The sequence below is a fragment of the Grampus griseus genome, assembly GCF_964374135.1.
Source record: "Grampus griseus genome assembly, chromosome: 18".
NCBI lineage: Eukaryota > Metazoa > Chordata > Mammalia > Artiodactyla > Delphinidae > Grampus > Grampus griseus.
Genome location: NC_139012.1, coordinates 67,066,847 through 67,082,298, shown reverse-complemented (window position 1 = coordinate 67,082,298; position 15,452 = coordinate 67,066,847). Strand labels below are relative to the sequence as shown.

The window sequence follows — 15,452 nt, the reverse complement described above, 5'->3', positions numbered from 1 at the left end:
TAGTGCTGTTTATTCTTCTATTATAGCCCATGGTACATTGTGGATTATTGATTTGTCTTTTTACCCTTTGAGGACAGTAGTTGTCTAATTCTTCTTTTGAATCCTCATAACTTAGCACAGTTCCAGGGTTATATTATGTACTCAGTTGATGTTTAATTATTGCTTCATTGTATAATGATTATTTATATATCATAATAGTTTTAAAAATTTGAAAAACACTAAATTCATTCAATTTCCTTTAATGAGTATTTGTTATATTAAAAAAAAGAGGTATAAAGTCCTGTTCCCAAGTCCAAACCTCTTATTAACTTAAACCTTGAGTTTTTTGAATTACCCACTTTGAAGTAATTCTTTTTATACCTGAAAAATGGATTTATTGAAATGTTTGAGATAAAAATATGTATTGCAAGAAGCATAAGACAAACATTTCAAGAGTACAAAATTAGTTGTAGAAATAACATAATTTTCTGGTAAACCCACATTGTATTACAAATGTGCAAACCTTTTTGATACAAAAGTTTTGGTTTTCTTATTTTTTTTTTATACTAAGCACCCATTTTTATTTATCCATTTCCCATTGAGAGGTAACGCCTTGCATGCATTTTATCTATCCATTATTCAAGGTTCAATCTTCTCAAGGGGATAACAGCTCACCACTCTGAGATTTGAACTGTAATTAATCCAGTGGCAAGGATTTTCTCTCATGGATTCCAGAGTTAGCCAGAAATTTTAATGTCAAGATGTAAAAGCCTGTAAGGTTGTTACGTTTCCCTCAGATTCTATCCCACAGGAGGCTAAGCCCACAATTTCCCTCCTGTTTCTCATTCAGAAAAAAAAAATACTATATTTGCATTCAGAATTGTTCAGTGATTGCTTTTTTGTGCTGGTGGTTCATTTCTTCACGTCAGCGTGGCTCTCATATTTTTCCTTTAAGATCAGGTTGTTGATTTAGGACTTTGTAAACTTTGTTGTCTGGTATCTGGATTTTCACTGAGGACGATCTTCCCTTGATCGTCTTCTAGATCCTGATTAGGAAGAAGGGAGAGCATATAGATTGTAAATGTGATGAAACTATAGTGTTTAAGAATATGATATTTTATGCATAACTATATCTATAAAAGACCATCATTTCTTATTATAATAAATGTTAGATTGTTTTCTTAATAATATATTCTGGTTATGATGATAAAACCAAGTCCTCTTTTGATCAAAGGTATATGAAAATAATAATTTAAAGTGATGATTTTAGTTCCTTAGAAAATTTGGATGAATTTTCATGTTTAGAAGAAATCTGTGATAAAGCCTTCAGTTAAAAATTATGTGTACAACCTAAATGTCCTGCGTTAGATGAATGGATAAACAAGATGTGGTACATATATACAATGGAATATTACTCAGCCATAAAAAGGAACAAAATTGGGTCATTTGTAGAGATGTGGATGGACCTAGAGTCTGTCATACAGAGTGAACTAAGCCCAAAAGAGAAGAACAAATATCGTATATTAATGCATAGATGTGGAATCTAGAAAAATCTTACAGATGAACCTATTTCTAGGGCAGGAATAGAGATGTAGACATAGGGAATGGACATGTGGACATGGGGTGGGGAAGGGGAATGAGGGGCTAATTGGGAGATTGTTTGACATAAATACACTACCATTTGTAAAATAGCTAGTGGGAACCTGCTTTATAGCACAGGGAGCTCACCTTAGTGCTCTGTGATGACCTAGTTGGGTGGATGGGGGGTGGGTGGGAGGGAGGTCCAAGAGGGAGGGGATATAGGTATACATTTAGCTGATTCACTTCATTGTACAGCAGAAACTAACACAACATTGTAAAGCAATTTTACTCCAATAAAAAAAAAATTATGTGTACAATTGAGTCTTTAGTTTCAAATGTCTAGATTGGACTGGGTTAAAATCAGATATGCCTATAATGCATTCATAAGCCTTCAACTTCTTTTGACTATTAGTATATAATTATCTTAGAAATTCCAAATATGTAATTATTTTAAGTTCCACAAGGGAAATCTTTGAGTTTTGAATGCATCAGAATGTAAGGTAACCTATGTGGAAGATTAGAAAATGCACATAAATAAAGTTATAAAGAAAATTATACTGCATGGGTGATATATACATGTATATAACCTACACATTATATCAAAATTTTGTACGTACCTATATTATTCATTTTCTATGTGTGTACAGTAGATACAGTTTTGAATTTATTTTTGTCTCAAACTGTAGCCTCATTTTAAATAATAGTTTCACAGAGTTCAGGTCTACTTGCTACCCATTTTTGCTCAACTCTGGTATTCAAGGGTTTCTTTTCAAATTAATTCTACTTGAGTCTACCTCAGTGGTTCAGTATGTCTAGCACTTTACATGAGTATAATTGCCTTTCTTTTAACATTTGTTTTTCTTATATTCTATTAATAGTGAAAGATTTATTTTCTGATTCATATCATCAGAATACTTTGCTCAAAATAAAATATATTAGAATACTCTCCTTTTCTTTGGTTTGTCTTAATATAACAAAAGGTTTGTCATATATGCAAATTACCATAGTCAATATATTTACCTTGAATTCTTTTGTTGGCTTGTATCTTCCTCACAGGTGTGTCTGAAATTAAATAGCTTTAGTTAAAAATACTTTGAAATTATGACTAATATGAAACAGGAAACCATAGTTGATCAGAAGAGTATAAAGTTTTAAATAAACATCATGTAAACATGTAGATTTCTTTTGGAGTAGTGAGACTTTTGCACTGGCAACAAACAGACATTTGTTTTCCATATATCATAATGAATGTTTACTATTTGCAAAACATATTGTTTTATTATGGCATGTAGCACCCCAGATGATGTTCCATTGTTGCATGGAGTGACTTACATGACTTTTTCACCCTTTTTATGAAAAGCATCACTTTATGATGAAAGGATGTCTAACATTCTATAAAGTTTAGCAGAAGTATCTTCCCAGAGATATCCACTCATTTTTTCCAGTCATTCCTATTTGTGATGTATCAGACTTCTGCCTCTGTAAAATTCTCATTGTAAATTAATCTATGATCAACTTATAATACATGAGGACAACAAAATATCATAACTCTAGAAATATACCAGTAAGCAATTCAGGAAGTGTGTGCCAACATACTCCCCAATTTAATTCCAATCCTACAAGACCATTTAAAAGTTAAGTAGCTAAAAATAATAAAATCTTTCTTATTTTAGAATTTTAAGTGTCTCATAACAATGCAGTTTTTTGTTGTTATAGTTGCAAAATACTTCCCAATTCCTCATTTTTCTTTTAAATCATTGTCAAGACCACTTGGTCAACCTAAATTCACATTTTCACTCTGTCGTTGGACATTTGAGATCAATGAATAAGTGTGGTCCCTATGGCGACTTTCTTTCTCTGCTTACCTTTTTTACTCCAAGTTTTGAATTCTTGATTTTTATGTATCATCTATACTCAACAATGAAGTCAAAATTTTTGTTTTATATATATATTCAATTCTCTGAAATCCCATGAAAAATAAGACATGAGACTATCACCAACAGTATTGTGGGCTGTATAATATCAAGTTTAAAAAAAAGGGAAAGAAACATTAAGCATTTTTTGAAGAATTCTGTTTCTGTCTACATAGCATATTTCCAACATGTCTTTTTTCCCCCCAGAATATAAGATACATAACCATTTATCACACTATATTAATACTATAATAAAATACAGAACTAGAGAAAACCTCATTAGGTTGGATTAGTGAGGGAAAGTTTATGTGAGATAGAAAAGTCTGAATTATGGAATATGCTCCAGTTGATATATTTTTCTTAACTTCAGGTTTACTTGGTCACAAAAAATGGCTTATAAAATGTTGCCATGAAAAGATGGATCCAGTCTTTAAGCAGTGAACAAAAAGCATTGTTTATAATGGACTTATTAAATTCCAAAGAGCACTTATTATGCAATTTAAAACAATATTTTGACATTACTTTTCAAAACAGGCACTTACACTCAGATTTTCTATTATAAATTTGGCAGCATCCAATTAATATATATCCAATTAACTAACTTGTTAATTTATTATTATTTGGCTATGATAAAATCAAAATAAGAAGTGTTCATTGTGGCAAACAAACATCTCTGGAAAAAAAGCTTGATTAAAGTGCAGAAAACCAGATTTGCGCTCAGTGGCCCTCTGCCATCTCAAACTGAATGACACTTGTATTAGGTCGTGTTTGGAGAAGCTAAATATGGCAAGATAAATTAATCATTGAACAATCCCACAAAAATGCTCCTCTCCACCACATGTTTCCTGAAACATACAAAATGCTTCAGCTCACTTATTTGCAAGATTTTTGCATTTTTACATGGCTATGACTTTGGAAATTTAGAGTGTAAAATATTACTTTGTTGACCATGTTAACGTTAATTGACCGTAATCCTCATAGTAGCTAACATCACTGAGAGTTTATATGCGCTGAACATTATTCCAAGTGCTTTTCACATATTGATTCATTTATATGTAGGTAACATTACTATCCCCACTTTTCAGATTAAGAAAGCAAGGCAGGAAAGCATCAATTTATAATACAAGTTAGTTCAAGTTGGAACCCAGATTGGAAGCCAGACCTACAACCTGATCCTATGTTCTCTACAGAAGCCATAAATCTTTACATGTTATACAGGCAGATTTGTCAAAACCTTCCCAGATAACTTCTTGTTGTTGTTCCTTTCTCCATAGCCTACTACTTTGCTGTTCTCCCTTAATTACTTTAGTAGTTTCAGTAAATGTAGTTCTATCTAAGACAAGAGTGAAAAACTCAACACATTTTATGAGAAGAAGTTTTAGTTAAGGGGTCTGAAGTGTTTCAATGACGGATCATATTGGTACCAAACTGACCACTTAGCCATGTTAATAAGAATGACCTAAATGATTGAGGAATACACTCAGTTCATCAAAATGTACCATATGTACCACAATATGAGTAGTTCAGATAGAAAACTCCAAGCTTTGAGATGAAGACCACATTTACCTATAGATCAATTATCAATACTCTGAAAGAAAAAAAAAAGCCAATCTTGCATGACATAATCTTTATTTACACCAGCTTCTTTGTAAATTGGCGTCTCTTGGGATCTAGACAAGAGACACTTGTTATTCAGTGTTGACCCAATGGTTTTACAGGGCTGGAAGAAAGAAAACTAGCATGTCCACTTAGTGTCCAGATATTAGTAACTATACTGCTTATATTGTCTTTCTTATGAGAAAAAAAAAAACCCTTGGAAATGTTTTGATAAAAACTTATGTTGTGACATTGACAAAACCAGTGCATTATGAATATGTGGAGAAACCAAATACTGGGAACTAAAGGAATCAACCTTTGGGATGAACATAAACTAGAGTTAAAGAAGGATTCCATTAACAAAAATTAGAGTATCTTATTCTTGTAACAGGTATTATCTTCTCTTGGCTGAAGTTAGTCTTCAGCACTTAGTTCGTCGTTTATAATGGACTTGTTAATGGGGGCTTATTGAAGGGGAGGAAAACATACTTACCGAAGTTTAAGCCTAAATAAATTAAAGCAATATATACAAGTGCAGTTACTAATTGGTTCATTCTCTACAAAGCACTGCCATTCTACAAAGCCGCTTACTATGGCAAGGACTGAAAAAAAAAGAATTCAACTTAATTTTCATGTCTTCACCTCTTCCCTCAAATCCCTACCTTTTTCTAGTACAGTGTTAAGCATTTAGGGGTAGATGAGTAAATTCTGTATTAGATCTCACAGGAAACTGGTTCTGTTGTGGCTTTGGGAGTGTCACATATTCCCTGGAGTCTGAAAGGAAATCTTGTATTTTTCAGACACAAATTTTTCTATTGAGGGGAAATTCAATCATTGGTTCAATAAAAATTATTTATTTTTACTATCACTGAACAGTATCAATACTATGTAAGAGATTCTACCTATATAAAAATAAAGAATAAAACAATAATTGCCAAAAATATACATGGTCCCAAGAGAATTTACAACTTCTTGGACATAGTACTACAATTTTTTAAAATTTTAAGGATAAAACCCATTGGGACCATAATTTGGATAAACATTAAACTTCAATTTAGTGTTTCTCAATTCACAGTATATTTCAAAGAGCATATTTGATTTTTTTAAATAATTTAAATACTTGTTTCTCTAAAACAATTTCTTACCTTAAATTCTTTTATTGTTAAGAAAATGAACTGGAAATTAATTTATTCAAATACCAATTACCCAAATTATACTTTATTAACATTTACTATTTCTTTGAGTAATTACCATTGAGAGTTTGTGTAAGATTTTGAATTCTTTTTTTTCTTCTTTCCTTTTAAAAGTAGGTCCTTTTAACGCCATAGGCAGAGAACATTCCATATTTTAAATATTAAAATTAATTTCATATGCAAAATAATTTACAGCTCCAGGTATAGATTATGACTCAAACTGTTAGAAGAAACAGATAACCCATTCCCAAGTATGTAGTTGTGGAAAATAAAAATACTAAATGCAATTTTTTTGCTAGATCTATGCACTTAAAAAATTCATAAACATGCCTCTTATTATTGTTGTGGGTGCAGTGAATACATTTTTTAAAATATAAAAAGTATTTCAATTTGGGCTTCTTTAAATAACTACCAATTTTTAAAGTATCCCCCTTTCACATACAAAAATATCTTTACAGTTGTCTGTATCAAAGCAAAAAAATATTCACTGCTCCCCATTGAACTTTTTAAAGACTGTTTAAACTAGTAATTCTTTCTTTATAACGCTTACTATAACCACCATTGACCCAATCAGTCTGTTAAGACAGACATGATGTTGTCTTTTTTAACCTAACTAAAAAAAAAACAAAATAAAACCTGAATGCTCAGTCTTTAAAAAGTTGAAAATCTCAGTTATCAGAACCTGTTAAGTGGGTTAGTTGTTTCCCTTTTACTAACCTCCCTGAAGCAGTCTTTTAATTTCTTCATCTTCAAATAAATGACCATCACCACCTTCAATGAATTTGGTGACCTTGGTGACCTCTGAGAGGATACATGTTTATAGCAGAAATTGGTTTATGTAATAAAAAGGCAGGAGACGTGATGTGATATATAATGGCATCTGCCCAACAATGAATTCCAGACCAACACTTGGTTCTTTCTTGGTTTTTAGTGTTACTTTTTGATAAACCAATTTTCTTGCAAAGTTGTTGAACACTGTATAGCAAATATAGAACAAAACAATCAATATGACTGTCATTTGAGTTTCATCCCCTATCTTTGGACTTTTTTCTTGTGTTGGTATGGAACTAGAACAAAGGAATGAGATAGAGTAGAAAGTGTAAGAGGCTTCAAAGATTATTTTAGACTTTGACATAGATAGCTTAAAGAAATCCACATTCTTATTCTTCTAGACATACTGACCTTCTTGCAACAATTTCTTCAGAGTTTCGTCTGCTTCTCCACCACTAGTTGAAATTCTAGTGTATTTTATTTCAGGACCTAAGGGAAAGACAAAAAAATAATAATAATAAGGAACTGAAACAAGGCTGGGCAAACTTCCTCTGTAAGGGTCACATAGAAAGTAATTTAGACCTTATGGGTCTTGTGGTCTGTGTTGCAGCTATTTAACTTTGTCCTTTAGAGTGCAAATAGCCATACACACTGTATAAATGAATGGTCACACTGTGTTCCAATAAAACTTTATTTACATAAGTAGGTGGCATGGGCCATATTTGCTGACTGCTTGTTTAAACATGGACTGCCAGGGAATTCCCAAAGACTTAAAAAATAGCTGAATTCAGAATTTTAGACTAATTCACTGATGGGAGACTGATACAGAGGTTTACTGAAATTATTGATCAGTTGTTCTATACAAGCTTGCATATTATTTTGGTGTGTAGATGTGTATGTGTAAACCTTAAGATTAAAGGAAAATCGAAGGAGGGAATGGTTTTTTTCTAGGATTTAGTAACTCATTAATAAATAGCAAAGTGAAGATAGTGTATTATATGATACACATGCATATTCATAATAAAAACACAGGCTTATAGATTTGTCCCAAAATTTCCAATTCAGAGGAAAACATAGATTACATATTTAAGGTTAGTATTATTTCTACCAAAAAAGAAATAAAATGACTTCAGTAACCACTAAGAAAATGACTTAGTTTCTTTAATGATTCTTATAGAGATATTTTAGGATTAAATGGTTTGCTCTTTATAATCCAGGCATAGTTCATATACAGAGTTAAAAATTATCTGTAAGATCTGCTTAGTAGAGAACTGTAATCCCAATCTAAACTTTTCTAAGAAGATTTTACAATAACTACATTTTTCAAGTGAGTTGGATTATCCCTTCTATCACTCACAGGTGATTTTTATCATCAAGGATGATGTATTGATATTTTATCAGGATAGTTTCTTTTACAGTGTTTCATGTGCACAATGCCAGTTATTTTTTTGTTATTCATTTTCATTGTTTTTGATCAATATGAGATTCAGGATCACATTTGTTTAAAAAAAAAATTACCTGTAATGATTCGTTCTTCTCTTGTCTCTTTTTCAGTTATTTCCACAGGCACTCCATCAATGATTTTGGTGTATTTTTTAATAATTGGCTCTGAAATAGGGGAAGAAAATGCATTTGATTTATCCCCTTATGGCATCTAAATGGCCATAAGCTAGACATTTTAATGATTAAATGTATTTCTCACAGCAATGCCATTTAGAATTCAATCATAATAATTTGGGGGACGTATCTCAAATAAATTCATATAACGAGGTCTAAAAGGTAGTGGTTATGTCCTGAATCTTGGGTAAGGGAGAGAGCCAACTAGCAAGCTAACACTCCATGTCATATTTGTCTCTTGACTGTGGAATGAGTGTTCAGGGAGGGTCCAGGGAATTATACATCATTAGAATGGGAATCTTATAAGTCCTAGCAATGACTTATTAGTCAGTCTTATAGAATGGCCACTCTTTCTTCTAAGTACAATATGTTCTTTTGTATTGACATGATTGTTTTCATTATATTTCATAATCATCCTTGCATATGCAGAGTAATGACAGTTTTGTTGGAACTGATGAGTTAATGGTTAAATCAATTCCAACTATATCCATTAAAAGGTAAACTATGTTTTAATTGATCGGCTAATAAGAATCTGTAACTGAGAAAAGTTTTCCCACAATTTATATAAAACAAAAGTCCAAGAGAAAACCTCAGATATTCAATATATTTAAACCAACACTGTTTGAAAATGTTCACAGTAGGCTACAGGAAACACAGAGAACGCACCTCCGTGGATCACTTCAGTTACTGTTTCACCTTCTTTAATCAGCCTGAATTCAGGTTCACCTTCAATTTTGACCTTTGTTATTGTGGGTCCTAAGGCATTGTTTTAGGAGACAAATTATCATGTTAATGTAGTCCTTTAAATTTACCAGAACAGGAAATTTATTTCAACATTTGGTGTTGCTCAAATTTCAAAGTGGTTTCAGGCTTTATGAAATCGGTTTTAAACAGTTCCCATTGTCCTCAAATTAAACAGTATTTATGAGAACAAATAACTCAATCTATTGGTGTGCTACTAAAATAACTTCCATCTGCTTTAGCATTTAAATTGATGTTTAATTGATCCATTTATTCATAGTTGTAAAGTATGATCATGCAAAATATTATATGTGACTATACATTGTGAATCATACAGTATGAACAAATTTGAGTGGCTCTAATGATAACTAGTGTAGATCTTACTTTACCATACTGATATTGTCTATTACTTTCTTTTCTTGTTAAATTTTTAATTTAATTTTTAATCAGTCAATATCTTACATTTTTTATCTAATGGGCATAAGACTGAACATCAAAAAAGCCCAACTTTATGCCTACCTTTAAAATACGAAATTCAGGTTTTATGAGAAAATAGATTTGAGTACTTACCTTCTATATATGAATGATGCATATATTTACTAATAAATAGTTAAACAGTCCTTCAAATGCAAAAGTTAAGTGTTGCATTTGACTTGCAAAATGATTTTGCTCCCAGAGAAAATCATTTTGAATGTTAGAAAGCAGATTACTACATTAGTTAATCAAGACTGTTTCTTAGAGAAGTTCAGTACATTTAACTCATACTGTGACACCCTTCAACAGTTGAATATAACTATATTTGCTTATCTTTGAGAGGGTTTATTTGTTTGTTCAGAAATTGCCAATGTACACCATTACCCAGAATTATATAGTCTAGGACAATCTAAAATAATGAAAACAAGAGTACAGTTCATTCAAACAGTAAATATTTCGCACCATAATATTTGATCTATGTGGTCAAGGGACACTGAGTATCAAAACGTAAGCCCAAGTTTTAAGGAAACTTCAAAAGGAAAGAACAGCTAAGGAGTTTAAGAACAGGAAATGAGTTAATAAAATATCCCAATAGACATTTCTTTAGAAGAGCCTCAACTGGAATTTCAGAAACATCGTCTATCCTTAAATTCTATGAAGGCAGGGATTTACTACCAAAAAAATTTTTTTTTCATATTTATTCCTGGCGGGCACCTACGAGAGTACCCGGCACCATACGTGCTCAATATGTATTCAGTTGATTTATTCTTACTTCTAAAATTTGGTTAGGTACCGTTTATAAGAAACATCTTAAAATTGTGTCTTGAGGTCTAATTTATTTAGTAAGAATTCAAGAGTTATCGATGAATCAGCAAAAGTTCAAACAGTGAGAAGGAAATGCCAATAGTAATTCTAGAACTGGACAATTGTAAATGGCTGCCAAAATAAGTATTTGTCTCCCTCATTATATTGCACAAAGTAAAACTTCCAAATTGTTTAACTGGAGAGTTGTTAATGCATAGGTGACTTGACCCCATTTTTCATCTTAGTTCCCTTCATAGGAAAAACTCAAGTAGAGCTGATGCTTCATTGTGTTCCTAATTGAAGAAAAGTAATACAGTAGAATCCTGCTCACAAAGATTGGGAAGATAAATGGGTTGAATGAAGAAGCTTGAAAGAAAAGAATCTTTGAAAATAAAAATAGTACATGTGAATGATTTTTACTATAGAAGCTGTGTACAAGTGATTATACAAAATTTTAGGGAATCTGATTTTTAAAAAAGAGTACAAGAATCTAAACATCAAAGATCATTTTATCATTTTTCATTAAAATGATCAAGAAACATTTTCTCAACAAAAATTTCTGAGATTTAACTTCTTAAATCATCAAATTCTCTTCATCACTATATAAGAGCAATCAAATACTCAAATGACAATAGGTATAGTATGTTTTTTAAAAAAAGCACAGATTCCAAATACCTCAATTTTAAGTCTCAAGAATGTATAAAAATATAGATAACTCACTAGCTAGGAAATACACTTTTACATACATACTTCCAATGTCTAAGTTTTAAGTAATGACACACTTTTCGAGGAATCAAAAGTATTCAAGAAGTTGCCATCTCAATTCGTAAAATGAGAATACCCAAATCAAAGATAATTACAATAATAGTTTTCTTGAGATTCAATTGAGGATATCATCTATTCCTTTTTTGGAAGACTGTTTCTATTCTTCTTACAGAATAATGAAGAAAACCTGGTCTTTCTTCTGTGGCCAGTCACCACATTAAGATTCTTAGGCATGGAAATAATTCTTAAGTTCCGATCCTTTGGGAGTAATTAAAATATGTGAAATGAAGGGGGCATCAGAGATGTTGGAGTTGGCTAACATACACAGTAGGGGGAGAGAGAAAAGTAACTTTATTTAATGCTCTAGTCTGAAACATCAGGAGATAAGTATATATGTAAGTATATGTGTCTATTTAATGTGTTATGTATGTATACATATAAGAATATGTAATGTATATTATATATAGACACACATTCAGGGCTGGAATTAAGGATTCTAAGGTTTGACTCAACTGCACCAACTACTTATTTCCTCTGTTTCTGGTGGTTTAATTAAAAAATATATCATGTGTGGATATACATTTTAAAAGCTTTCTTCAGTATACAGCTTCTGTGCTCTCTTAGGTTGTTGAATCAAAAATGCCTGCACTTTTTGGAACACCTCGCAACAGTATAAAAGAGATTTATGTGGGGAGACTGGAAACAAAACTATACAGAGTATACTCTCTAAAAGAGTCTAGGTGCAGGAAAAATAGCTTAGGATTTATTTGTATGGTGAGTTATCTGGGTACTAGTGCTAATGCAATCGTAAATTAAGTTGAAATCAAATACAAGCAAATGTACTGAAAGTACATTTCATGCACCATCTACTCTGCTAAATAACTTACATTCCGCATTCTGCTGTTAAATGAGCATGCCATTGATATAGAAATATTTAGCATGTTAGTTTCAAAAAGAATGTAGATACATTCATAGAAATCAGTCTATTATATGGATTTTTAAGGAACCATGTATAACATTGATTTTTACCTTCCGTTTTGATAATAGGCTGAAGACTGCCTTCAATCACTTTAATTTTTGGTTCCACAACTTTGGTTATAATTTTAGTTGCTGAAAGTATAGAAAGTGGAACATAAATGATGTTTACATAAAAACAACCTGAACGAAATTCTCTCTCTTTTTTTGGTCTTTGTTGGGTACTGAGGTATCAGATGTGGTAATATGTTCAGGAAGTCAGATACAGGAAATATTCTTGGTAATTATCTAGTATCTTCTCATGTCCAGATGATGAACTCTGAAGTCCAGTGACTTGGATTTGTTCCAGTGAAATACATACTTGCTAAGTGAGGAATTCTATCTAGAAATCTATCATTTTGAACTGCACCACTAAAGCTCTTTACCTTCTTTTGTACGTCTTGAAAATATTGGCTGCGTAGCAACAAAGACAAATAAACATGATTAATTTCATGCAATTCATAATATCTTAAATTGCATTGTTGGATTCTTTCTCAATTAGAAGAAGACATTGAAAGAAAAAGACTCAAAATATTTTTCATGCATTTGATAACAGTGATACAGAAAGGAAAATACAAAAATAGTTCAGAATACTTAAATGTAAAAATGGATTCCAGCCAGCCAGACATGAGCTCTATGCAACAAATATGATATGATCATGTATTTAATTATTTAAGTTACAGGCTAAATTGGCTTTAATTTTCAGCTTTATCATCATCATTTTTATACTGAAAGCTATGTATTTTGAATGTATGTCATCCATCCAACTGAAATAATAATAATGTGCAAAATATATTTCAGATAACAGCCAACTATTTGGTTGGCTTTTGGTTGTATAGATTAACTGAAAGTGTGCCTCTGGAGCCAGATACCAGAGCTACTACTGGCTCTTTATCATTTCTAATTAGAGCCTTAAAAGATGGATTCATTAGATAAAGCACTAAAGCTATCTGTGCAATCATAACAGACTGTGTTGAAGCATTAGAGGTGAGATATTAGCGCAGTCTGGATTTCTGTCACATTCTCAGTTCGGGTTTCTGAGATGTTTATCTGTGTCAACTCTTTGAATTCATATGGATTCTAGAGCTTAATTGTGACTGTGTCTCGGTTATTTCAGATTTTACATATTGAGATCTCAAATTATGAAACTAAAATATGTCAAATCTTTGTGTCCAATTACTGATTCCACAGGTGGCCTGGCCACAGAGGAACCTTTCCATGAAGGTCAAATTCACAGAGGTCTCTGCTGCTACTATCAGAATGGGTTAATTACTTTTAGCTTAAATTTTCACTTCATGTTAAGGAACTTGAAGTTTAGAATGTTTATTGGGGTCCTAGTTTTGTTTCAGTCTTGCTTTTCTAAAGACTTAAATAGTTTTGACAGATCACGGGTTGAGGATTAAATACTGATTTTCTTCCTCTCCACCTCAAATGTCATATATTTGACAACACATACTAAAGAGCATTTTCCCCCCTTACAATTTAAAATGTATGGTATTTGGGGGACAAGAATAATACATAGTAAGAAAATTAAAATTTTAGAGACAAGTCAATAAAGGAACATGAAAATGGAATCTTTGGTTTAATTAGTCTCAACCTCTGTTTGAACTATGCTTTCAAGTAACTGCATACACGGAGAAGAGCTAAAGAAATATTCCACATCAGCATGTAAATCTCAGAGCTCTTTCAAGAGCTGAGTAGGTAGGTAAGACTCATTAGACTTGCATAATTTCACAAACTGTAGCTTGTTCTCTGTGAGAACAATTTACGTAGAGGAAAATAAAGGAGTTATAATATTTTGGCTCAATGTAAGCAAAATATTGCATTGACATATAAAAGGTAGTGGACCTCTCATGGATAAAGTAGAAAAGGTAAAGAAATGTAGTGCAGATACACGTTTTTAGTGGAGGAAGATGACATAGCATTTCTGATGAATAGAGCCCATAAGCATTCTTTCATTTTTTATAAAATATATCTTTAATAAGATTGTATACTTCCATACTGGAATTTAAACCATGTTGAATTATAAGTATTCCAACTAAGTCATTGAAACAGCGCTGAGCTGGCCTGATACTAGGATTGTTTATGTTATTATTACATAATTAAGATCAGTAAGAACAGCAGACCTTTTGTTTTGCTCCTTATATCATCTTTACTCCTTTTCCATATCTAGTGTAAATATTAAGGAAAATTTTCTTAATTAAATAACAGGATGCTCATGGTATAAAATAGAATAATTCTTTCCAAGATAAATGTGGGAATTGAAGCAATGCTTTAGCTACTGATGCATTTTGAGTGTTGAATTGTAGAGTCAAAACAAAATGGAAAGAATTTCTGCTTTGAAAGCTGCAATGGAAGAGAGGAAAAAAGACAAAGGAGGAAAAAGCCACATTGAATAAGAAATACTATGAGTTACATTTATGAAAATGAAATACCTTTGCTATTGTTAAGAAGTAGAGGTTTAATTTTGATAATCTGGTAGAGTCAGGAATAAAAGAACCTTGGAATCTAGAAACTCTAGGTTTATCACCTGACAATTTTTTTGTTCCTTCATCCAGTTTTGAATGGGGAAGAGTTTTTGAACCACCAGCGCATAAATATTAGACTTCTCTGACAGCCTGCCCTTAGATGGCTGAGGTCTTGAGAGTGGAATGAGCTACAAATCTTTCAGCAATGTTATTTCTGTGTCCACATATTTGAATTTTCAGATAGCTCTCAAGTGCCTTTTAGCTAGCTCTCCTCTTTGTATGTTTGTGTGTCTTTTTTCCCCTGCGTCTTTGCAATGCTAGCAATTATATCTATATCAAGCTAGCAGATGAATGAGGAAGTGGTTCATTGGAGTTGAAGGGTGTAGTCAAGGCTGAGAGGTCTCATCCAGACCTCAAGCCCTGTTTCAAGTGACATGAGATTTGCCATTGTTTGGAATTCTAAATACCAGATTATCAATCATCTCAGTAAACACAAAGAAAATTCTTGGGTTTTCTTTTTTTTTTTACATCTTGCC

The 15,452-nt window shown here is 32.0% G+C and overlaps 1 protein-coding gene across 4 annotated transcripts in view; it reads right to left on the bottom strand.

The window, feature by feature from the left end:
- Positions 1–280: 280 nt before the first annotated feature.
- POSTN (periostin) overlaps positions 281–15,452 on the bottom strand; it is a 34,080-nt gene continuing 18,908 nt past the window's right edge. The window contains exons 17-22 of one of the 4 annotated variants that reach the window (XM_082675602.1): positions 12,464–12,544; positions 9,317–9,406; positions 8,552–8,641; positions 7,445–7,522; positions 2,581–2,622; positions 281–1,025 (exon numbers count right to left, since the gene is read on the bottom strand). In XM_082675602.1, the coding sequence (XP_082531728.1) occupies positions 988–1,025; positions 2,581–2,622; positions 7,445–7,522; positions 8,552–8,641; positions 9,317–9,406; positions 12,464–12,544 (419 nt within the window). In that variant the 3' untranslated portion in view covers positions 281–987. The remainder of the gene's footprint in view (positions 1,026–2,580; positions 2,623–7,444; positions 7,523–8,551; positions 8,642–9,316; positions 9,407–12,463; positions 12,545–15,452) is intronic. The other 3 variants (XM_082675604.1, XM_082675603.1, XM_082675605.1) reach the window with 3 other exon arrangements.